Source organism: Sardina pilchardus, chromosome 19 (assembly GCF_963854185.1).
Source record: "Sardina pilchardus chromosome 19, fSarPil1.1, whole genome shotgun sequence".
Classification (NCBI taxonomy): domain Eukaryota; kingdom Metazoa; phylum Chordata; class Actinopteri; order Clupeiformes; family Clupeidae; genus Sardina; species Sardina pilchardus.
The window spans coordinates 22,970,470-22,996,471 of record NC_085012.1 but is presented as its reverse complement, the minus strand read 5'-3'; the positions used below and the strand labels follow the sequence as shown (position 1 = coordinate 22,996,471).

Sequence of the window (26,002 nt, the reverse complement as noted above, 5' to 3'; positions counted from 1 at the left end):
AATCACACAATCAAAGACTTTCACTGAAACTGCTGAGAACAATTCCCAGACCCACGCCAGGCCTGACCACATCCTCGTCTACTCCGAGACTTGGTGTCCACAGTGGCTACACATCACACCAAGCGCTTTGAACCACTAATGGAAGCTGTTAGCGATAGCCGCAATGTCTCATTTACACAAAAGCATCACAGCCGAGCGCCGAGTTTAGCGCAGCTTAGCATCCTCACGGGGCACATTGTAAAACGGCGAGGGAGAGCGACTGCCCGTAATGCTCCCGCTCCCACTCGTTCTTGCTTTACAGGAAGCCATAAGCGCGCCTTCGCTCTTCTGGGCATGATGACTGGCCCGACAACAGAGCCCCCCAACGCCCCCCCCCCCCCCCCCCCAGCAACAACAGCTGACAAACAAAGTGAAGGACTTCAGATGCAAGAGACCTTCAGATGGAGGCGTGGGAGAGGAGGAGGTGGTGGAGGAGGTGGTGGTGGTTGGGGGGGGGGGGTGGGGGGTGAGGGGAGAGGAGGACAGAGAACCCATTTGACCCTGGCAGCTGATACAGTAGACCTCTCCAAAGGAATGAGGCGGGGGCAGTGCAGAAGCAACAGGCCAACGCTCTGCTGACGAGCTGACTGCAGAGGACGCTTTTTTGTGCGGTATCCCTCCATTAACCAAAAATGGTCAATGGATAACGCTGAGTACAGTGAGACCCTGTGTGTGATGGAAGGATGGGAGATAAAGAGAAAGAGAGAGAGAGAGAGAGAGAGAAAGAGAGAGATGGAGGGATACGATGTAAACAGGCACTGCCAGGTACAGTAGCTTGAGTTTCGAACCTCTCGAACAGTTGTGAGGGTCAAGGGCCTGGCCTTGCTTATAACGAGGTGGACTTTCATCCCACTTGATGCAAGTCATAATATTTACCTGAATGCCCTTATGGTACTTGCCCCTGATAGCTCTAATCTGTAAGCTTCAACACCTTAACCACGAAACCCAGCCTTCAGCGTTGTGCAAAATCATCAGAAAGCCATAATCCAACGCGGCCGATGCAACACAATGATTCATTTGGGGAAAACGTGTTTGCCTTGACAGCAGGGAGGAGGAAAAAATGCAGAGCGTTCCCCGTGATTAAAGGCAGAGAGTTCTCGATGCAGCATAAACCTTTCTGTACGTTGTGTTTATTCTGGATTCCATTTGCCATTCCGCAGCGTCGCCTCCAACGGAGACTCATTTGATAATCTAATGCCGATCTGCAGTGTTTGTACAATTCGACTGGCAATCTGGCCGCGCTCCACGGTAATTTATGTGATGGGAAGCCTCACAGACCAGATCCGAGCGACTGAGTAAACAAGCTGTATTTCTGTCTGACGCACACACACACACAGGAGAATGGTATGATTCTGGTGATAATGCTACTTTTCCAAACCACGCTTACAAATTATGCGTGTCTCACAGTCTCGCGCTAACCGAGCTACATCTGCCCCTATGCATAACACATCATAAGAAAAAAACTAAAATGGATAAACCAACATTCAAAAAGCAGAGGATTTTCACGAGCTAGGCTATGTGTGTGTGTGTGTGTGTGTGTGTGTGTGTGTGTGTGTGTGTGTGTTTTTCACCCTCAATACTTTCTGCCTAGACTGACAACACAGTGAAATAAACTCCACAACCCCTAACACTACCACAACTTAAGCTGGGTTTCCAACGGGGGAGAGAGAGCCAGGCAGGGCCACACATGTGCAGCTCGTGGGTGCGTTCTCATGCAGGCGGGCAGCTAAGGGCAACTCGGGCTCAGGCTGGAGAGGGGAGCAGAGAGGAGCGGAGGGGAGGGGAGGAGAGGAGGGGCTGGCTGGGGAGGAGGAGGCTGGCTGGCTGGGTATTATGGATGACTGGGTGCTACGGCTGGGCCTCTCCTGTCGCGCTCCAGGGGTGTACTGAACATGTTCTGAGGGAGGACTAAGATCAAGTGCACTCACATACATACATGCATGCATGCATGCATACACACACACACACACACACACACACACACACACAAACACACGTGCAGAACAGACAGACAAACTCACACACAGAAACACACATGAGCAGAATAGACACACTCACACACATGTGCAGAGCAGACAGAAAAACTCACACACAAAAACACACATGAGCAGAAGACACACACACACACACACACACACACACACACACACACACACACACACACACACACACTGAGAGAAACATTCACATAGAGCAAAAACACTGACACCTCCACATCCAAAAGGACTCATACTTGAGCACTCCTCTAATGTGCTAACTCTGTGCAGCTCTCTACAGGATGATGGGTAACAAAGCATGGAGGTGCACCCTAAGATGAGGCACTTCCTCCCCGTCTCCATGACAACCAATAGCAACAACCCTACCCACGGCAGAGGAACCCAATGCTAAAACGCACCCGTCATACATTATTCACAAACAGATGTTTGAGTCTGATGCAGGGATCACAATGACCTCAGAAAAACTATGCGCCATGTAACGAGTTCCATCACAATTTCCCAAACACTCGCTGTGGACAGAGAACAAAAGGGCTCCAGACAAGAGGGCCGACAGCATTAAGTGTAAATGACAGTAACAAGGTGGTGCCTCTCCCAGTCACAGTTCTGAATAAAACAGTCACAGCTCCAGAACAGACAGAGGAAAATAATCCCATTGCAACTAAGAATAATAACTCTGTGACTTATAAATGGTCATATGACCAATATCCGAATTCCCGCGAATTTTGCAATATAATAGTTAGAGATAAGGGAGCAGGAATAACAAGGTTGCTTCAGACTAAGCCTCTGTCATAACACTGATGCACTCTTACGCATCAGATGATAGTGCTCTTAAAGCAACAGGAAGCGCAATCTTCCACTGCCCTGAGAGGCTCGTCTGGCCAGCTCACATGGCCCAATGGGTTTTCGTGGACGGTTCCTCCCTCTCACTCGCTCGTTCTCACCGCGATTGGGAGATGAGTGACTGCAATCATTCAGCATGCGTCAGTGTGTGTTCATTGCTTTTTCTGTTTTAGTGTGCGTGCGGTCACTGTTTCAGTGTGTGTGTGTGTGTGTGTGTGTGTGTGTGTGTCCACTGTTTCAGTGTGAGTGTGTGTGTGTGTGTGTGTGTGTGTGTGTCCACTGTTTCAGTGTGTGAGTGTATGTGTGTGTGTGTGTGTGTGTGCTCACTGTTTCAGTGTGTGAGTGTGTGTGACTGTGTGTGTGTGTGTGTGTGTGTGTGTGTGTGTGTCAGCAGTGCTTCTGTATTTCCGCTGCATCTCCCACATCTGAGCGCGTCCTCATTCCATAACAATGTACTGGGACTAGCGGTCACGATGAAGTCATGGGGAGGCTGACGGACAGGAAGTGGCAGGTTGAGTCCATAGAACATGTCGCAAAAGGGGCCCGTGGCAACGTCAGGAGGTAAAACAATTAAAGGGGACACGAGACGCCCATTTGAATTCATTTATTTTATTTAGACAAAAACAAGACAATAAATCATGTTGGATCAATACGGAATCAAAGATCACCGAGGCAAAGCAAACACTCGGTGGTGAGGTGGGGGGGGGGGGGGGACCAATAACACGCTGGGCCCACTTTGCGAGCGGAGAGAATTTGCTTCTCGGCGACGAGCGACGTTCCCCTTTTATCTGAATGAAAATAAGCCGGCGCTCCAGATAGCATCTGCGCGCTGACGCAAGTTTCCAGACCGCCGCTGCTGCAGCCGCCCCGCGACCGCGGCCCACAGCTCAAGCCACCTGCTCGGAGAAGCGACGCTCCGCCGGGACTCACACGGAGAGCCCGGCCTCCACAGCACAGACCGGTGCTGGCCACCAGACCGCCCCCCCCCCCCCCCCTCCCCACGCCAGCGCCGGCCCGGCATCGCAGCAGGAAATATCATCGGCGACCGACCACAGCAATTATGCTTATTACTATTTCAGCTGAGCAAACCACCGTGGTGACATAATGGCACTGCCGTAGACCATGGAAGAGGATAGGGAGACAAGTCCCTCCCGGGGAGAAAAATCGAGGACAAGAAAACAGAAACAAAAAGATGCCGATCCAAAACTCTGTGTCTAACGGAACTCTGGGGTGTCTCCTATGGGTGTCTCTGAAAGGGGAGGGGGGGGGGGGCAGTTGAGGGGGGACAGATAGACTCCCGGTGTGTGGTTCAGCGCAGTGTTGTGTCCCACGGAGCCGATTGAGGCCCGACTAACGAGCTGGTCCTGCTGTGCTACTTGATTTCTAATCCGCTTCCACTGAGAGCCGTCTTCACTCACTTCAGCTTCACAAAGCACTACGCATCTCATTGTACAGGCAACGGCTTCTTCATTTAATAAACACATTACATGTGTGGCACAGCTCATCAACTGCTAACTGCTACTGTAACTCACAGAGCTAATTACGCCAACGGCAGAAGTTTAATGATCCGTAAGGCACAGGTTATCCCACTGGTTAAATTTACACCTGACTTGCACGGCAAGTTACTTTAGGACAGAAGTGAGCACTAAATGTATGAATGGGTGTAGATACAAACGACATTATACATTCAGTCCATTAATCCATATCTCTTTAACAAAATTATTATGGTCACTCAACGTTACGCTCATTTCATCAAAGACAGGGCACGTTATGGGAATCGATATCTCCATCTATACCATTTAAATGACGCGCAGACGTGATCGAAAGTGTTGCCATTTAGTCATTCCAGAGGCCCATTCAATACTCTAATCTATCACCCGCTCAAAGGCAGCCGTTGAAAAGCACTCAACGTCTTTTTTCTGTGGTCAATAAATTAAACGCACTGATAAGACGGAGCGGCCTAATGTTTTAATTCACCGTGCCCTGTCAGCGGAGAGAATTAGAGCTTTAGACACACACATTAGAGAATTGGACACACACACACACACACACACACACACACACACACACACACACACACACACACACACACACACACACACACACACACACACACACACACACACACACACACACACACACACACACACACACACACACACACACACACACACACACATCTATCCTTTCCAGAGCCACGGCTGTCTACTACTCCTTACATTAGGGGGACGCCCATGTGTGTGTGCACACACGCATATGCAGACTTCCTCATAGGCACACACACAGCCACACGCATGCACGCGCACACACACAAACACTCACACAAACGCTGTACACACTTTTATCCTTTCCAGAGTTACGTCTACTATACCTTATATCAGGGGGACACCCATGAGTGCGCATGAACAAGCACAGACTTTCCCCCCATGCACGCACACACGCAGTCACACACACACACACACACACACAATCACACACACCCCTCCATCGTTTCCGGAGCTACAGTACATCTGTCTACTGCACGTTATATCAGGGGGACACCCATGTGTGTGCACATGCATGCACACACACGCGCATGCGCGAGCGCACACACACACACACACACACACACACACACACACACACACACAGATCAGTCCTCTCCAGAGCTACAGCAGTCTCTGCAGCAGAATGATGTAATCACACAGAAGATCAAATTCACCCTGGCTCCTCGTTGTCTTGGGGTTTCAAACACTACACACCCGACAGGTTGAATTGACAGGGAAGAGGGGGAGGGCATGGAGAAGGAAAACACACACACACACACACACACACACACGCACACACACACACACACACACACACACACAGAAACACCTCATGTCCTGACTCTGACAGACTAAGATCTAAGCCATATGCCTGTGTTTCTTCTCACCTTACCTTTGTACATTTCTAGATACTGAGCACTTTATTCTGTAAAGGCCACCAAGATGAAAAACTGTTCAAGATCACCACAGGAGTTACAAACTACCATACTGTGTGATTTATATGTAGGTCTTGCAGATGGTTACATGACCGACCTTCACATGAGAGCAAATGCGATATACACTTCTCCACACAGCCACTTCCATTATGTGTGATGTAAGTATGACAAATGAAGTAACATACACAAAATGGGTTAGCCTTGCATTCCACAGGAGAACATACTCGATTATACAGCTATATAAATACATTTCTGTCAATTTGCATAACAAGATGGCCAAATGGTTAAAAAAAATCTTCTCAGACAAGTCAAAGTTTAAATAAGCTGTTGCTGCCACCTGGGGGTTGCAAGTGGAAATGCTTTCACATCTCAGTTCACTGAGGATGTAACTTCTTTCCATCTCCAATGGAAAATGTACTAATTTAACTGTAATAGTGCTACAGCATAAAAAAACAGTCATGAAAGCTACTCAACAAGGCTACGGATATTGACCTCAATTCAAAGTTAATCTTAAATACATTCTTCCACACAAATACTTCTACATATATTTGCAGTGACCTCAAATCTTCTGCCTCTTTGATAGCTTATTATTGGTGATTTGACCTACATCCCTGCGGTATGAGTGATGACGGTAATACAGGTATGCTGCGCGAGGCCAGCAGAGTCATTAATTTTCATTCGGACAGTAAGGCCCACGGAGGGCGGCGGGGCCAGGGAGTAGGCGATGACCCATTTTCCTCTCCGATTCTGCTGAGCGACCAGGTGCTTCTGAAACATTATCTCTGTAGCTAAATAAGGCGAAGAACGACTTTCCGCGGCATTCCGCGAGTCATGGCGAGGGAGAGCGTTAATCGAGAGCCTCCGGTGGAATGCTGAGACTCGCTCGGTGAGTGCAGCCAAATGGAAATTGATGAAGAGAAACGTACTGAATAAGGGGAGCAGACAGACAAACTGAATCATCAGAGAGGTGTGACATGATTCATGTCCAGGGCTGCGTTTCTGGAAAGTGTCAGTGAACGATTACCAACGATTATGTTTATGTTTGTGCTTACAGTTGTGGTATTTAGCAGACGCTTTGGTCCAAAGCGACTTCCAATCATTAGGTAAAAATCATGTAAAAAGAGACCTATTTTCAACACTCTTCCCAGGTAGCTACTTAATAATGTTTTTTGACAAAGCAGTGGAGGAAAGCAGCACCTCAAACCAAAAGCTGAGAGACTGGAGGTGCTGTGCTCATTCAATCCTTTCCCCATGTGAGAGGCTCTTCAACGTCTGGCCTCTTCAGCCCCTGGGCAGGACTCCTTCCTCCAGGAGCCAAGGAGAGGGTGTATTTCTAGGCAGCCCGGAACAGCTTCACTTGGCCATATGGTGATCTTTGATTCCCACATTGATTCAACACGATTTAAATGTCACTGGGCCACAGGCAGCACTGCAAATTATTGATACTATAGTTGTGTCTGATTTCGGGGGCTGCATGGTTCTAAGGCCGGATTCGTAGACCGGGTGCGTGTCATAGTGGCGCGACTAGTACTATCAGACATCACCCCCAAGAGAGGCCACACTGGCCCTCACTGGTCTCCGTCCTCGTACCTCGGGCCAGGGAGTGAGCCGCAGCAGTGAGACCGGTGGAGGTCACAGGCATGCAGAGCAGCCGAGAGGACCAACGCCCAGGGGAGGGTTCAGCTACGGAATCTGCTAACATACCCGACACAAACACTCCCCAACACATCTGATCGGGTAAATTAAAGGCCTTTCAGCTGTTCCACAGGTTCTCTCAGATCTATGAAAGTAATGAGACATTTTAAGGTGATGGTATGTGGAGAACGTGTGGAGAACTTTCTGGTAAACGTTACCAGGCAATAACATGATTGGTTCCATGTGCTCTGGCTTGATGATTGTGACAATTGACTTGCTGGTGATTAAAATTCTCCACATAAAAAAAATGATGTTGCCCAATATTAGTGGGACAGTGTCTGGTCAACATTGTTTCAGGAACTTTTCTCCGAAACACTCTCTCAAAATGTTTCTCTGTGTGTCATTCACCCCAGAAACACCTCAGACCAGTTTACATCTTGCCATTCTAGTGTTTATGCTACTAAACTGAATAAACGAACTAACTAACTAACTAACTAAAACATGGTGGTGTGAGAAACTGGACCAGGATGTGTCATGGTGGTCACTTCCACCTCTATCAAATTAACTATGATGATCATGATTATGCCCCAGAGTGTAGAACTGTAGCTGTACAGTACTCTGTGAGTCGAGAAACAGAGATCTATGTGCAAAATGGCCGGCATCCTCCTTTAAACATCGTCCAACCACCCAAGACGCATTTCAAACCAACCGCAAACAAGTTCACAGAGATAAATAAAAGGTAGACAAAATATCAACAGCCAAACAATTACAAACAACCCTAGAGGGATCCCCACAGTTTATACCAGTGTAGAAAAACAAACAAACCAAAACAACCACTGTTTGTTTCCTACACAGAGAGCCAGGAGTGTGAATGAAACAACACCCAGAATATTTTTTCGCGAGCACACGCTGGAAAGACAGCTAGAGAACGCCGAGGAGAATTTCAATGAATGCGACAAAAAAAAGCGCCATATGAGTGAGCTCTGAATGCCGACAAGGACGGGGTACTACTGACCTCTGGTTGAACATTCCTCTGAAGTTGTAGTTGGCTCTGTAGTTGGGCATGGGCTTGGGGTCCAGAGGTCTGTAGATGGCCGGCTCTCCTCTCTTCATGGCCAGACCGTTGAGCTCCACCGTCGGGGTGATGCTGCCTAAGAGACACAACACTTTTAAATCACAAGAGGGCGTCCTCATAGGACTGCTATAAGACATGTCAACACACTTTGTACCCTTCAAAAATACCCTAAAATTTAAATTAAAATACTAGTCGCTTTAGAATCAAATTGGTACCACTACTGACACTACTGACACTACGGACTGTTGACATGATGTCTCACAACAGTGTGATTGTCTATTTCGGTTCTGTGCTTGATCTTGTGGGATCTTTTGCCCCAGCATACCAGTGCACATGAGCAAGGGAAATATATAAGGGCTGTACATTACAGACCATATTAGAAGAGCTTCCATTCAGCTAAGCTCAAGCAAGGACCAAGCGCAACACACCAGAGAGGTAAGCTCCCACCTCCCTTGAGTATTCCCAGAGAAACTCTATAGGCAGGGTTTAGGTTTTGTTTGGGGGAGAGGCTGCACCCACTTTTGCTTTTGTTTGTTTCCAGATTTCATAGCCTTGAAAATCGCGAATGACGGCTGACTTCACCCTTAATCTCATGACGCCTAAGAGAATCAAGGGTTATTTCAAATGCCCCCTAGTGAATTTCATTTTCATGCGCATTATTTTAGAGGAATGCAAATTTCAAGTGTTTCTGATTCTAATGATCAAAAATGCACATTACAAAGTTGAATGGAAACTCATCTATTGTGCTACTTCAGGTAGTTAAAAAAACATCAGATCTCACCTACCCAGGCACCACACATACATACATCAAGCACACAATGAATGACCTGTATGTAGTATGTACCTGTGCCAGGAATCACTGGTTAGCATTAGCGACTATTACGTGTTGAGACATAACACAGGGTCTATGCATAGCTGCCATCTTTGCCAGACTCATTAAGCAATGATTAGAGGCAATGTGGACCACTTGCCTGTTCAGTCTTTGAACTCTAGCAATGATTGAGCTGTGTCTTTTTTTTTTTTTCTAGAAGGGAGTCTGTTGCTTTCAACCTGTCAGCTGCCTTAGCCGTTTACCATGGTTTCAGCAAAACCCCAAATACAGGTTAGAGAAGTTATGAACAACAATGCTCCCTTGCATATGATCAGTTTTGTATGTAAACAAGTGTGATGCATTTCGATCTCTTGACCCATCGCTCTGTTAGTGAATAACATGCTATTTCAAACCTGGGTTATAGATTTCAGTCATTGGCTTTCTGACATGGCTAAGCTACTACCGTAAGTATCAACATCAGAAAACACAACAAAATAGAAAAGCCCCTCCCTTTTAGACACACAAACACCCACACACTACACAACTGCAAAACCATCCCATGTGCATGCATGCAGAGCTTTAACCCCAGAGTGTGTTTACTGTTATGTGTTCTCATACGTCAAACCAGTCAGATACCTACCTCTGGTCCCAACAAGGTCGCCTTGGAGAGATTCTATAGGTGAAAAGTAAACGTTAGAGGTGCCTTTGCGGGTCAGGTCATACAATGGTGGCCTAAAACGGCCACGTCTCAATTGGCACACTATTCCCTAGTTTTAGGACACTACTTTCTGGACACAACTTAAAAAAAAAAAAAAAACCCTTCACCTTATAATGAAAATATATAAGTATGAAAGTGCTTACCTGGGTTACTGTTGGTGTCGACTTTGGGGGAGCGGGGCGGGGGCCGGGGCAGGGTGCTCTCGATCAGGGCTTTGGAGGCGGTGCAGTGCTGGGCCTTCTTGATGCTGGTTCCCTCGGCCTCCCACACCTGCTCCCCTAGTGTCAGCTGCACAGTGAAGATCTGCAGTGGGGGGAGGAGGAGGAGGAGGAGGAGGAGAAGAGGGAATACTGAGAAAGAGAGCTGTGGCCCATTCTAGAACACATACAATAAATGGGGCGTGTGCCGCTAAATGTAAATAGAACAGTCTGGAATGCATGCTTAAAAGAACATAGAGGATGAGATCTATGCAGCCATACAGATGGCTCAAAGTATGCCTGCACTTCAACTCAAATGTGTTGCTATTCTTGCCATTCAGTTCTTGTTATAACACTGCTGTTAAGTACCACATTAACCAGCCTTTCTCACTCCATCTTGCCGTGTCTGTTCAAGGGCATACAAACAGAACACACGGACACCTGTATTTACCATAAGTGCTGCCAGCATTGCTGCATTACTGAGGCTCCTAGAGGGACATTCTCAAACAAGATCTCACTGCTTTAATATCTGAAATGAACAGGTCTGTAATGATGGAGTGAGCTGTGAGCGTTCTGCATTCATTGTATATGGACTTACTCCAGCCTATAGCATGGGACATTATAGACCTATGCATGTCTTTGATTATCTCTCAAATGATTTTGTTCATTATAACTTCAAATCCTCACCTGACCTCAAATCAGGATTCCCATGAGCCAGTTTACATCTCATAGAGATGTCTCACCAGAGCTCTTTTGCCAATGTAGCATATTTACTCTCCTAATAAAAGCCTCTTGAACTAAAAGCAAAATCTGAAATATGATAAAGATGATAAAAGAGATAAAAGAAAGCATATTTGCTTTCGTGTATCCCTCTTCTCCTAGGAGATGGCCTCTGTCCTGCCACCTGAAAAGCAACATTCATTCTTTTGGCAGTCCGTTCCATCCAAAGTACCACCCAAGCAAGGTGCCTTTTCAACCAAACCAGGACATCTTGGAAGCAAAAGAATCATGCTTGAACTAATATTGCTGAACCCCCCTGCAGCTAAACTGATTTACATGAGAAAGTGTTGGAGAGACAGCTGGACGACTCAGGCAGCATGTGTACCTTGGCGTGTGCAGGGCCCCGTTCATTCAGGAGCTTGTACTGTGGTTGGATCCTGTTGAAACGGGCTAACTCATTCACCAGACACATGGGAGTTTTCTCTTTGGGGTTTGCCATGTTTTCCTGGGGAGGACCTGGAACCACAGATGAAGAGCAGCACAACGGAGAATTGTTACTGATACGAAATGGCATCCATTCGATCAGAACTGTCACATTTTAAATGATCGATAACAGAAATTTGTACAGTAATACATAGTATACAATGGACAATTGCCTTATGTAAAATTTCAATATTCTGCGCCAACAAAAAAAAAAGAACATGCAAAACCGCAAATTATTTCCATCTCTCATTGTATAAGGAGAAAGGGTTTATGTTCAGATCTTCCTGATGACATCATTCTGAACCCCATACTGTAACTCTACTACTACTGTATATGGGCTACTGTGTGGTATATGGTGAATGCTTGGGCAATGGTGATGTCTAGTATGTACATACTATCCAGCAGATCTCTCGAAGACTAGAATAGTGCTTACAAATAAAACAGTAGGTCTATTCTATGGCTGGTATACAAATACTGCATCACTGTACAGCATATCTGAATGACTAGAGTGCTGCTTCAGAATACAACAGTAAGCCTATTCTATGTCTGTAATAAATGACAGTACAAATACTACTGTACAGCATATCCGAATGAACAGAGTGGTGCTTATAAAACAGTGAGTCTATTTTACGACTGTTATAATTTAAATGACAACACAAATACAACAACACTCCAATAGTTGTGGCTACATATAAAACTTACGACTTTCTGTCAACGATATTATAAATACTATTACGGAAACTGGTCACTGTGCGGTCAGACAGCGCAACCATGAGTATTCTGCGGAGCCACTGCAACCATAGCAACATGGCTGTGGCAGCGGCGGGGGCCGCCACCGGTGGCGGCAGCGGCTACCTGGTGGATTTGCCGACACAGTAGAATCCACAAAGCCAGCAGCTGAGCTGGGGCAGGCGGGCGTCGGGGCTGGCACTGTGCCGTTGATGGAGGGGGGCTGCTGCAGACTCAGGGCTCCTGAGCTGGGCATGGCGGCTGGGGGCACCACGGGGGACAGGCCAGGCCCAGTCAAGGGGGCTGCAGTCTGCACTTTCACTTGAGCCATGCTCTATATCTGAAAGCACACACAAACACACGTGTAAACAAACACACATGTATAACACACACTCTCTCTCTCTCTCTCTCTCACACACACACACACACACACACACACACACACACACACAGGATTGAAAGGGGTAGGTTAGACTTCAGTTTAGCTCTATTGTGTATTCAATATAATATAATCCGAGTTAAAATGAGGAATTTCTTCCTGGAGAGTTCTGTCCTTCCCACATGCATCATACACATCACATGAGTGTATTTCTCATTCACTTTATGTGATTCATGTTACACTCCCATAACAACTGACATCTACTCAGCACAAAATACAACAGATAAGAGTAAGATAATCGACTGATCATCAAAATAACATGCATACAAGGGCACCACAGGGCAGGGGGATAGACATCTTCTCTGGTGAGAACAAACTGGAGTGACAGTAAGGACCAGGAGACTGGGGAGCGGTCGCGGCTACACAGTTCATGCTAAGGAGCTTTGAAGAGCTTGGATTTTACTGGCATCTGACTGTTGCTGAACCCAGTGATAAATTATGGTCTGGAGGACCCATCTTCACAGGCCACAGGTGCACTCCCAGGTGACAACCAGACCTGCTGTCGTATGCATGCACTTGACAACCTTACGAGGGAACCAGGTAAGGGTTTAGGTGTCCAGATGCTGGACGGATATTAATGAAACCCAAATAATTATATGGAATTATGTACAATTCATTCTGGTTGTACTGATCAGACTCCCCATACTGAGACATTTTCCTGAAAGATCTGGGAGGTTGAGTGAAGAGGGTGAACATCTTCTTCACACCAGACTTCAACCCACATTTAGAGCGACACAGTACATTCTCATACTGTAGCCTAAATCCTAAAGGGGATTCAGGAATTCACTAGACTGAGGTCCCTTGAGTTTCCCATTCTTTCATAAACATATGGCCTCATTTACACGTATTATGCATGCATTATAGATTCGATACAAACAACTGTCATCAAAATACCACTGTAGGAGTCGCTCATTTTTGGCTGTTTTGAGAAACAATTGGTTAGCTGTGATGGCGAGACCATTGCCTTCCCCTCGGATGACATTTGCACTGGAACATCACTCTTATCTCGGTATCAGGCTCCTCTATTGATATAATTGAGTCACTGTGCAAAATAGCAAACTGATGTCATTCGTTCAGTGAGCCGGTTGCATCTCGCAATGGGCATACACACAAACAGCTAGTTAGATCTGCTAGCTAGCTTGCTAACTGTCATATCGAAAAACTGACAGATCACTACATTCATCACAGGAGAGACTAGTCGACAAGTCTACAAAAGCGTCGTGGCATGACTTATGTAAGACATGAAGGCAACAATGTTGTCAGGCTGTTTTTTTACGTTCCTGGCTACTATGTCAGTTCACCGGTGTGCAACTACACTAATGCCTGTGCAGACATCATGGCTGCACAGTTAGCTAATGCTAGCTAGCAAAGCACCCCTCTTGCATCTCAAACATCAGATGGAATCTCGATGCAACGCCGAGGACTACTACACCACGTCGACAACACTTAAAATACCGAACCTGTAATGAGCTACCGTGCACACTGACCTACAATGGGGGAACATATTTAATTGTATTTTTTTTTTTACCTTAGTCCAGGGCCAGACCCCAGCTACACCTCCAACATTGGCAAACACTAAAGAGAACTGATGATACTGGGAACAGACCACATAATAAATATCTCCCCTTGCCCTTCACTTCGAACTGGAGTTGAATCTAAGAGTGAAATAGATGGACAATTCACAAGCAAACTGTTTATTTTGTAAAAATAAAAACTATCGCGGGGCGTGCTGGTGTAGCTTGAAATACAGCTATTTTAGAACTGGCACCCATTCCCCGTGCGCGTATGGTACAGTCCTGCTTCCTGAAAGGAACAACTGGTCAAGTGGTTAGTTGTCCTCGGCGTGTTTACATTAGTTACCACTATGCTCAGCTGTGCACAGTGTGCAGGACCATGGAATGCTGCCATTCACTTTGCTTTCCGATTCCTCTTCAGCATATGCTCCGATAAATGCTTTAAAGTTAAATCAATGTAGAATGTAGAAATATAAATGAATTGGTGACATCTAATTAAATCTACCTTTATTTAGACATTTTACAAATCAATTATTGCATTTTCTTGCCTTTGTGTAAATTAATACTGACAGGCAATTCTAGATTAGGCTAAACACAGAAATTATAAGCCTATATAAAACTATAAAGGCAGGAGTATTTGACAGGGCCAATGAGACCATACACTGCTTTATAGACCCAGATTATCACAGTCATTTAACTAACATACCAAATATGCAATCTCCTTGGTAATGTCTATGGCAAGACTACTCACACTATAGTGTCTAAGTCACAATCTTATTTTTCTTTTTTCTTAGAAATGTAGTCCCATGCAGCACGTAGTCAGAAAGACCCCCACTGTATGATACAACCCCATGGATGAATTGTAAATATTTGCTTTTATTATTTAAATTAACAGGCACAACTTACATGTAGCTTGTACATACCAGAACAAATTCCCCCAAAATAAAAATGAGAACCAATTTCTTTGATTATTTATACAATCTGCAAACCAAAAGATCTAGGCTATTTAAGTTATGAAAAAAAATGTCACTAAGAAAAACAAAAGAAAACATTAAAAAGAGACATCCAAGCCCACAAATATTAATTACTTCTATTGTATATTTGCTAATCTCCATGGTGATCTGAAGTTGGTGTGCCCCAGATGTAATGCTACAACTATGCCACCCCTCATAGGTTCAGGCTAGGCCCCATTCGCAACAAACATCAACAAAATTTTTCAAAAAATTGTCTTTCAGCAATCATTAATACGACAACCACATCTCCCACCTCTTGAAGTTACATACACATGCTTGTGACGGTAGAGTATCTGGATTGTGACTTGCAGAAGGAAGCAGTAGTACCAAGCAGCTCCATTTCACCATTGCCAACACATTCACTTCGACAGAAATCTCACAAAAAAGAACTCGTGGAGAAGCAACAAGACCCAACCCAGAGGGGGAAATTCAAGTATTTTTTGAATGGATGGCAACGTAAGTCTTTGGGAATGGAGTGTTGTGAAGTCAGACATGATACAAAACTGCTTTTGACATGGCTGACCTCTGATTTCTCATACACATCCCATCACTGGAGCTCTGGAGCTTCAAAAAAAAAAAAAAAAAAAAAAAAATCCTTCCGACTAGACAAGTAATTCTGATAAAATGACTGTACAGACACCTAATTAGCAAAAAGTGCAAAGAATCCTAAACAAAATTTAAAATTTGTGTTCGGCAACTATCATCAACGCAAGGACCGTGCACTCATTGCTAACTAAGTCATTTTCATATATAGATATATATATATATTTAGATAGATATATATATATATCAGGCGCAATTTGAAGATTAATATACATCAGTTTCAGACATACGGTTATTAACAATGTAACAGTCCTTTTGGTGAAAATATAGTTAAATGCAAAATATCTTTTTTAGGAATTTTCTAAAGATGATTTCTTCTTGAAAAAGTACCTGAGCCAGACAAGTATGACCAGGAGAAATAGCACTCAAGCCGTACAGTCTCTCTTTCAAAGAACCCTTTACATATTACAGTTCCTTTTACGCTAAGATTCAGGAGATTAGAACATTTTAAAACATTAAATAAGACAAACACTCCCCAATTACTGCCCTTCAAGAACCCTTTTTTTAAATACCTGCTTGCACACTTACAGTACAAAAAAAAAAGAAAGACAACATTTTAAAATTAGACATCTTAGAAGATTAAAGCATAAATCTTAATATAAAACTTATCATACAAATAAAAATGGAAACACAAAAACACAATAAAAAGTTTTCTTGCTGACATTCATAAATCCATGAAGTGATCTTGTCCTGCATTCACGTGTCTGGGCTATCATAATGGGGAAGAGGGCCAATTATCCTCGAACGGACTCGGCCTATGGGCTATGAGTGAAATCAAGCAATTCTTAAAATGGTCAGATGGCCTTCTTGGTTTCATAGCCTTCAAAAGCTTTATATTGCCATCTCACTTCTGAGACAACTGGAAGATTTTAAAATATATATTCATTATAATCTGGGCAATTTCAGGAAATAGATCAAACGAAAAAGTAATGCCGTGCCAGATTATACGGATTAAACAAAAACATTAATTTAATGACCAGAACTAAAGTGATTAGAAGTTTCTATGTAACAGCATGTTGTAACAACATGCCATTGTACCACTAGAGATATTTCACAGTGCATATTGTTTTGAGGAAAAAAAGGACAATAAGAAGATGTTGCAATTGCTTGTGGGTAAAGATAGTCCGTTCCAGATCAGCTAAATTAGACTTGGATTTAGATTTCCTCCTTTTAGCCCAAGCATGCATCCCATCATTGTTATTGCACAATACATGAGGACCTTAAACTGTACCAACAGAAAACGAAAACAGAGACAGCAGAATAAGATTCTCAATTGGTATAAGGAATAACTCTCACTACAAATCCTCCTGATTCCTGCATAACTATCGTGTCCAAACCAACCCCAATACCCCCCATCAAATCGTCATCGTCGTCATCGGGGCGCGTTACCGTCCTGTCTTTTCGAATCGGCATCCATTTCGAGCGCAACCTGCTGCGTACACACATCCAACTGCCCATCCGGGGTTGCAGTCAGGAGAATCTCCAGCGCATATATCTCCATAGTTCCAGTCAAAGTTTACAGTTCAAAGACTGAATGTTTCTTAAAAAGTGCTTATGTAGGTCAGTAGGACTTCTTTCTTCTAAGAGTATTACAAAGTTCTACATTAACATGTATCATCTGTGTGGAGAAACAAACAAAGAAACACAACTAATGAATAACTGATGAACAGATACATAATAATTCACCTATACGATTAGACATTTTAGTAATCTATGACATTCTGTAAAGGAAGTGGACAGTGAATACTATCCATGTACACAATATCACTTGACAAATTCAAGTAAATTACACAAAATGAAATTCATGAGGACAACCACCATTAGAGAAACATCATTAGACACTCACCATGATACCACCATTTTGTCTTCTTTGGATTCTTATTACATGTTCTAACATAAAAGGAGTTGTCTGGAGGTCGCCTCTGCAAAGCAACAGGAAGTAAAAGTGGTCATCAACAGTGTTATTGCCACAAAGGGGAAACAATACAAGTTGTAGCCACAGCATTTGACACCACACAGATCGTGCATAGTAATACAGTGGTGATCTTGCGCCACAAGGGGGCTCTGTTGAGCTTCACTTGAACTATAAGCTTTACTAAGAGCCAACCATGAGGGAATTTGGTATTGTGTTATGGCAGCTGTAAACATCTGTGCATTCTAAACCAGTGGTTTACAACATTTCCAGTAAAAACATGGTCTTCCCGATAATTCATGTAATATTCTTGTTTTCAAAAGAAAAGGGAAAAAAACGGACTGACTGAGTGCTGACGTAAACATTTAATATGTTACATATAACCCTTGGTTTAGCCATCATAGACCAATACAAACAGAAAAAATCTGTAAAAAAAATCGTTAAAGTCGATTTCAGATATTTATCATACCAGAGTGGATCGGACACCACAGACAAGGGCAACACCTCTTGCCTGTGGCAGAGAAGAGTACATACACCTGGCAAATTTATCATGGAAACGGACTGCACAGGACAACCATATAAGGATGTCTGAGACAGTAACTGCCCCAAGGTCCTACCAGCGCTACAGCTGTGTGTGTGTGTGTGTGTGTGTGTGTGTGTGTGTGTGTGTGTGTCTTACCTTCTCTTTGCAGCTGGAAAGCATGCTAATAATGCTTAGACAAACGGACTGTACAGAGAGAGCGGGCGACCAGTCCTCTGTTAAGATGGAGAGACAGATGTGGCCATTGCTATAAACATGAGGATGGACAGGTATATTCTCCCCAGTAAACATGACCTAGAGAGACACACAAAACAAAGGAGGAGTCAGGTGTCAGCCGCATAACGCTTCTTTAACATTCCTCTCATACCCCAAAAGTTATGTAACGTTTCTAAAAGAACAAAGTAGAGCATCTCACTTGCATGCATGTGCACGTGCACACACGAGCACTCACACACGCGTATGTCTTCCCAGCTTCATTTACACACACACCACTCACCAGTCTTTCAGGCTTCTTTTATACAACCACACACACACACACACACACACACACAGACAGACACAGACACACACATATACACATACACATACACCACAGCTGGAGGTGAGAGTCATCACATCAGCCTGGGTAAAGTAGTCAGCTGGAATGATGTCAGATTTCAGCATTAAATCTCGCAAACTAATGAGACCTGGCCCATAAGCCCTGTGGTAGAGCTGTGGCTAAACACCGCAAGGCCTCAGGATTAGAAGAGAAGGAGGGGGGGGGGGGGGGGAACTGCTGGGAACAGGGGGGCCTGGCACCGAGGGATTCATGTGAGCTTCTAGAGAGCCACAGGGTCCCACGCCCCCGATGGAATGGAAAAACAACACTTCACCACACTGGTGTAGCTTTGCCTTTTCGTCATGAAGGACCAACAGCGTAAAGGCCACAGGGCAAGCACTGTATGAACATGTGACGACTCGTAAAAATATACATAGCTTCACTTCATACCGTACCAGTCCCAGGATAAAGCCCACATTAGAGTCCAACACATAAGGGTCAGTGTACTCCCCTGAAAAAGCACTGAGGGCCAGGAAGGGCCCTCAAAGGCAAGTTTCTTTCTGTGGCAGGTGAGAGCATACATTAGGTCTCTCTATCGCGTCCTCTACTTGTGGTTGACCTCGGTGATTTCATTTCTATAAATACAACAGCGGGGACCCACTTGCACACCACTTAAACCTCCATTCAGGAAGTAAGCACTCGTAGCTCGACTTGTCTGATCTGCTCGCACGATCAGGAACAAAGTGAAGCGACGCTGGATCCGCCCGGCCGCGCATTAAAACGGCCAAGCGGAGCTGAAGTCTCACGCTGACCGCCGTCGGTCACACTCGCGCAAATGCCAACAACCTTGTTTATCCCATTTGCTCAGTCCGCGGCCTGCCATTTATAGGGAAGAGGGGCTGATATGTGAAATGAGATTGGCGCGCGGAGTTAATCCGTTCAAACGGGTCTGTGGACGGCGCTTAGGCTTTGGTGTTGGAACACTGCCGCCTCTAAAGCATCCTCGCGCTGAGTGATCCCATTATCAATCATTTGGGAAAGCATTTGGGCTTGGCAGGCAACACAGCTGCTCGTAATTGAACACATTTTCCAGTGTCACCGCACAATTATTTTGTTTATTTTCTCCTCACTTACAGTCATAAATAATTGCAACAAATAGGGAAATAAATTAACAAAAACAGAACAGACAAGCACTAGAAATCAATAAATTTAACAACAAAAACCCAACAAAACAGGATCATGTTTATGAGGGAATGGGTTTCAACTGCTGTACATGACAACATTTTCTTCATGCTAAATTTCCAAAACTAACTGTACGTGGTTTCACAGTTATACATACCTGAGGTGAGTCAAATGGATATCGACTACTGAATTTGAAAAGCAGCTGGAATTTTTCGCCTTCATAGAGAGTACCGGGGGCTCCTTCCATATCTACAATCCACCTGTCAGAATGAGAGAGAAAAGCACAGGGATCAGGGCTTTTGTTTAAGTGACAATGTTCACACTCGGGGCTATTCACCAGCCAGGCTAAATGGTCCGGCTAAATGGGAAAGGTCAGGAAGGAAGCCTCAATCCCAGTTTGGAAAACAAAGGATTAAGAGACAATAAAGGAGAGGTGTGGTTGGGGCTAGGGGGGGTTTCAAGCGGATGTAAGTTTGGGGTGGGGGGGTCATGGGGTTACATGGGGCAAAGGGGCAACTCAGTTCTGGAAAAGCAATTTTGCGTGAAAATGATGAAATATCACAACGCACGTTGCACGCCTCGAGAAACAAGGTCAGGGGTCAAATGGATCAGATCTGTCTAGCACAACCGCTTCCTGACCCAAATGCTCAAAGGATAATCCCAGCAAATTAGTGAGCATTTTTGACAAAAGAGCTGATAACCAACCCTCCCTGTATCTGCCATTAAGTTACATAAATAAGAATAGCACAAGCGCCCAATAGCATGCAGAGAGGCACAGAGAGAGAGGCACAGAGAGCAAAAAACGCTTTCGAGTCATTTGGGAGAGTGGTCAGATGACCGCTGCGTTGAGTCAATGGATTTTCCGGCTCATCACAACCACACGGGCTGCAGCCGGTTGACCTGACCACCCTCCCCGTGTGGATCTGAACAGTGGGCCCCTGCCTAGCTGGCTAAACGCTAATTCCTTGGCTTCGCTGCTTTTTAGGCAAGGATTACCCGCACTCGCGCAGACACACACACACCATAAAAAAAGAGGAGGAAGTAAAAAAAAAAAAAAAAAACTCAAATACTTTCAGGACAGGACCTGTCAACACCAGTGCATAGCTATGATTTTAGAGCTGTTTGGGGGACATGTGTGCACCACGCCACTCTCTTGCCGAGTGAGGCCATATTAATTGCTCTGTGAACACACCGTACTGATCAGCAAGTAGGAAATTAAAAAAAGTCTCTCATATTCTCCACTGGCTAAATATGCTCTGAAGTGCTTGCAGATTTGTAACTAATTCTATTTTTTTTTACCCCTAAAGAATCCAGTTTAAACAAGAACCTGGCTGATCTGTGATTCTACCAAAACTTGCATCAATAAAGTATCTACGATGGGTGGGCACAGCAATCAACAGTGGCAGATACTCAATAGGTTTTACAGGGCAGTCCTCAGAGACTTTGTACGGGAGATCTGCAGGAATCAAGCACAACAGGATTTTCTGTCACCTCCGCAGAATAGAGATGCTTTGTTATTCTATCTCCACGGATACAGCCACCATATATAGTAACGCCAGAGAACACCTTGTATGGTCAGAATGGAAATCTACTCCAAAGGTGACTCAGATTCCAGCACCGTCAGAAACTACCCTAGCTTGAAGGGATCTATTCATACTCACCCAGACAGTTTAGTCATCTACTCTATGTGTGTGCGTGTGTGTGTGTGTGTGTGTGTGTGTGTTTGTGTGTTGTATAGAATGCAGAATGAGCACGGAAATGAGGACCACCAACGATGATGCAACAGACAGGGAGCTCTCTGGTCCCAATTAACAGTACACACATGGCAATAAACAGCCCCCTCGAGGCAGTCCTCTGACATCGCGTGCACCTTAATACAGGAGACACACCAGCCTACAGGCAATAACTGTGTGTGTATCTGTTTTTAGACACAATACAAAACATACTTGAAGAAATGGTGTGTGTGTGTACTCATGTGTGGATTGGGGGAGGTGGTTGTCATGGCTCTGTAAAAGAACATGACAAGAACATTTTGATAGGGTATGTGCATATATGATCACCCCTACAATTTATTGCGTCAATGACAAAGAGGCACAACGTGATATCAACACACTGCTCTAAAACAAACCTTAGAGAGGAGGACATAGTGTTCCAAATAGAAATGGGAGATTCTGTCAACAATGTAAAAACATCACAATGTCCCTGGCATCATCCGATTCCACCCCAAATAGGACTACGAAACGCTTTTGACTTGTACTCCAGGGCACAGCGGACTGTCAAAAAACATGAACTTCACGAGACAGCCACTCTAATAGTGTCACCACTCACTAGTTTCATTTGAACGAGCAGATGCGGCCAAACGCAGCAGTCGGCCTGGGCATCATCGAGGGGTGAGGTGGGGGGGCGGTCATCTAAGGCAGCAGAGCCTGAGTCAGAATTATGCCGTTTTCTGAAAGCCTTAAATCGGAAGCGACAGACGCGCAAGTCCAACAACACTACAACAGGGTGCTTTTTAAGTTCAAAGAGGGGCCATCATTTTCATTCAAGTCTCCGTCACCCGCGCTGTGCACCAAGGGTGGTGCCGGTGCGTCAACAGGCATTTAGAGGATGACCCTCCGCCCTTGTGTTGTCATGTTTAGGAGACGACTTGAGTTCAGAAAGGAGCGAGAGAGGGACAAAAAGAGAGAAAGAAACTGGCAGAGTGGCCAAGGGTAGAAAGAGGAGTGTATCTCACCTCCACATCACAGATGAGTGTTCTAGGGACACACCAGGGACAATCAAGCATGACAGGTTTGCCCAGTCTCTGTCAAGCAACATATCACGTAGGCCTACACAGAACAACTACAAGCATTCTTAGGAAAACTATCTCATTGTTTTAACCAGAGTGTAACACAGCAACAAATCGGTCATTACATAATGACGGTGCTCTACTCATGAAGCCACTGGTATTTCAGGCAAAAGCCTATTCATCTCATCTGGACATGGAAAATGAATGTCTGCATAAACCAGTTTCCATGCCAAGAATATACACCCGGATCAACAGGAAGCAGACACACTCATTCACTATAAATACTTAGTGAGGGTAAAAATATTGTCGGCATCTACAGTCTGTGGTGATAGCAGACTCATTACTACACTAGCTGTTCAGCTACAGCCATAAATGTTGACAGATTGGCTGCACAACTCACCAAACACAGGGGTGCGATTCAATGATTTTTAACACCTGAGGCAACAAATCATAACATTTCAGCTCACTTATCATTAAATGCCGCCTTTTCAGACATCGCATGACCTTCTTAGCAACAGTAACTATGGAGGTATGGCCAGGAAAAGAAGGTCAGCTGGCAACTTGTCATTGCAACTCTACCCTACCTCCCCGACATCCAGACCTTTAATATTTTATGAGAAAGAACGGTGACACTACGCATTAGACAAGCTTGGCTGAAGAATTATGTGGACCACTGCAGTGACTGTAAACCACAGACTTCTAAACTCGGCATCTCTCCACTACATTCCTCTCCGACATTCCTCTCCTCACTTCAATCAGAGCTGAGATAAAGAGCTCTAAGTGACCCCTAAGTTACCTGCCAACTAGTTTCAACTAATCATCAATAATGCACATGGCATGTTTAAGCCAAGGAAAACACATGCACTCATAGGCCCCTGAACACTCCACAGTCATGTAGTGCGCAAAGATAAACTCTGGTTTTATGTGTATGCAAATAATAAATGAGTGCAAACACGAGAGAGGATTTTCATACTTACTGTGTAATCGTATTCTGAACACTCTTCTCGTTTAACGTCATGCCAGGGGGTGGATCATTTTGTAGAGCTAATAGTTCCTTCTGTAACCTTTTCTGTAATGTGAAAGGAAAACGATGTTTAGGAGATGTTGTGGGTTTCAAATGGATATAATTACCGGTCTGATTAGGACAAGATACATTATTATTACAACCAATTAACTAACACAACACAAATTAAATCAAATTGTGCTCTAGCAAGCGACCACACGTTGTACAAACGAATTAACTTGCAGGACCTCTGGCAGTCACCTCACTCAGTGCCACCTGGTATATGGAACAGTAAGGAAGGGCAGAGTTTCTATTTCTCCACTGTCAGGAGAAAGTAAAGAATCCCACAGTATAAGCGGTTTTGTTAGGCTCATCAGTTAGTAACAACCTTTGTTCAGTCGAGAAATTGATCCGTTTTCCGTGGGTTTCACCTAGGGAGGAATGTGCCCGGTCAGGACTAGGTTATCTCGATGGGTTGAGATAAGCCCATCATCAATGTTTCTACATTACTGTTAAGCAACACGGCAACTGAAACATGCCGTTGTTAGTTGAATACACAACATTTGAACGACCAATGTAAAACTCATGCTTAAAGAATATGCTTCGTCCTCCTTACTCTTGAGTCAAGGAAACTCCGGAAACTAGGTACCAAGGTAGCCATCGCATCACACCCCGACCCGTAACAGCTAGGTTGGCTAAAACCAGCTAACGCTGGCTAATACGAAGAAAGCTGCGTTGTCAACTTGCTATCTGGAGAGGATTAGCTAATTTTACTAGCCGTGTCACTTTTAAGTAACAAATGATTGTGTTTTCACATGACTGGCGAAATAATCACAGCAATAGCAAGGAAAGTTTCCCTTGCGTCGGACGGTCTTTTTCAGATACTATAAAATACCACCGTGCCCTTGTACCAGGCTGCTAGCGCTAATTAATCCGAGTCATCTCCTATGGCTAGCGAGCTAACGTCAGCGAAAGCCAGCTAGCAAGATAGCTGGTCATTTTGAGTGGAAACAATCGCTAGAGCAGCTCCTACAACATATCTATTTGACTGCAGTTCGCCATCTTCTTAAAATAAATTCAGAGGCTAAATTTTACGACAAGAAGAGTATCAGTAAGGGGGAAACCCATGCGGAATTATTTAAAAGCGCTCCGTGTTTGTAGAAATCTTACCTGCATCGACGCCATGATGGATCCCCCTGCATCAGGCTGTGTGGAAAGACGCAGACTGAACCTTGCGTCGGTGTATCACGTGGATACAGTGACAGGGTTGTGTTTAGAAAACATCATAACAAGCGAACGGCATGCGTCAAGTTCCGCATTTGGGATCCTTTTCGAGTTGATTCTGCTGCATGCATTTTGAGTTGTGCAGCAGGTTATTTTTGGCATTTATAAGGGATATGTCTCAACTGTTTGTTTTGGAAAAGTACGACAGATAAAATGGCCATAAGACGTGTAGGGCAAATTCGAAATAGGATGTCCTATTTACCCTAAAAATAAGAATACATTTCCTCTGGAATATATGCAACTTTCGATTAAAAATTAACATAGCCTATCTGGAATATGTGCAACATCTGTAACTTTTTCATATTAAATCAGTCACATTTATTCTTATGGATTTTCACGCAAATGTACAATGTCCTAATTATTAGCTATGTCATGACCTCAAAAGATCAGTTAAGCTGAATTTGCCAAAACCTGCTGGCTGACTGCCTGTTCAGCTTCCCTGCTGTTCAATAAATACCAGTCATTTAATCCAAGTGGAATCCTGTTACACTGCAGTAAAATTGACATTTTATCATCAAATCTGCTTGCATCTAATCTGGCAGTATGTTAAAAGTCTGTAAAGTAATTTTCCTGCAGCATAACAGCAAGTATTTATTTTAGTCAGTTAGTTGGTTCCAAATGGCTAAATATTTTTAGTCACAGAAAAGCATCAATCAGACAGTGACTATTCCTAGATTACTTCTATAAGGATTTCTGGACTATATCAATGCCAGATCCCATCGAGGTTCAGAAGCTTCCCAACGCTCTCAACATCCCTTCAGCTCTATGCTTAGCAGAGCTGGCTGTCACTTCACTCTCAGCACAACAAAAACAGTAGAGAATAGCAAGCTACACTTAGAATAGGAAAAATGCAAAATAAAAAGTCCTCAGTCATTAAAAGTTGTATATTTATCAGACCAGCAATTAACCCAAATTATTCATCAGTGCATCGATTAAAAATCTACATTAATCAGACCAGCGAATAATTGTTTTGTGTGTG

General features: G+C 44.3%; 2 protein-coding genes across 5 annotated transcripts in view; both read right to left on the bottom strand.

Annotated features, from left to right (window-relative positions):
* The window catches only part of stau2 (staufen double-stranded RNA binding protein 2), a 104,493-nt gene extending 90,213 nt beyond the window's left edge, over positions 1 to 14,280 (bottom strand). For all 3 annotated transcript variants that reach the window (XM_062521034.1, XM_062521031.1, XM_062521033.1), the window contains exons 1-6: positions 14,174 to 14,280; positions 12,333 to 12,546; positions 11,380 to 11,510; positions 10,221 to 10,380; positions 10,000 to 10,032; positions 8,489 to 8,624 (exon numbers count right to left, since the gene is read on the bottom strand). In XM_062521034.1, the coding sequence (XP_062377018.1) occupies positions 8,489 to 8,624; positions 10,000 to 10,032; positions 10,221 to 10,380; positions 11,380 to 11,510; positions 12,333 to 12,537 (665 nt within the window). In that variant the 5' untranslated portion in view covers positions 12,538 to 12,546; positions 14,174 to 14,280. The remainder of the gene's footprint in view (positions 1 to 8,488; positions 8,625 to 9,999; positions 10,033 to 10,220; positions 10,381 to 11,379; positions 11,511 to 12,332; positions 12,547 to 14,173) is intronic.
* Positions 14,281 to 15,015: 735 nt separating this feature from the next.
* Positions 15,016 to 25,027, bottom strand: ube2wb (ubiquitin conjugating enzyme E2 Wb). Of its 2 annotated transcripts, none has more exons than XM_062521019.1 (6): positions 24,910 to 25,027; positions 23,714 to 23,805; positions 20,106 to 20,208; positions 18,367 to 18,522; positions 17,622 to 17,697; positions 15,016 to 17,393 (listed from the first exon to the last, which is right to left on the bottom strand). In XM_062521019.1, the coding sequence occupies exons 1-6, from the start codon at positions 24,922 to 24,924 to the stop codon at positions 17,380 to 17,382; spliced, it is 456 nt and encodes a 151-aa protein (XP_062377003.1). In that variant the 5' UTR covers positions 24,925 to 25,027; the 3' UTR covers positions 15,016 to 17,379. The 2 variants fall into 2 exon arrangements, with proteins under 2 accessions (XP_062377003.1, XP_062377002.1); XM_062521018.1 differs by lacking the exon at positions 24,910 to 25,027 and adding an exon at positions 24,356 to 24,838.
* Between the last annotated feature and the right edge of the window lie 975 nt (positions 25,028 to 26,002).

Bases quoted from the DNA above. Each gene is read 5' to 3' on its own strand.
- ube2wb (XM_062521018.1), bottom strand. From the start codon at position 24,400: ATGGCTACCTTGGTACCTAGTTTCCGGAGTTTCCTTGACTCAAGA. The intron at 23,806-24,355 runs GTAAGGAGGACG...TTCACATTACAG, and splicing joins GGAGTTTCCTTGACTCAAGA to AAAAGGTTACAGAAGGAACT. The intron at 20,209-23,713 runs GTAAGTATGAAA...TCATTCTGACAG, and splicing joins GTTCAGAATACGATTACACA to GTGGATTGTAGATATGGAAG.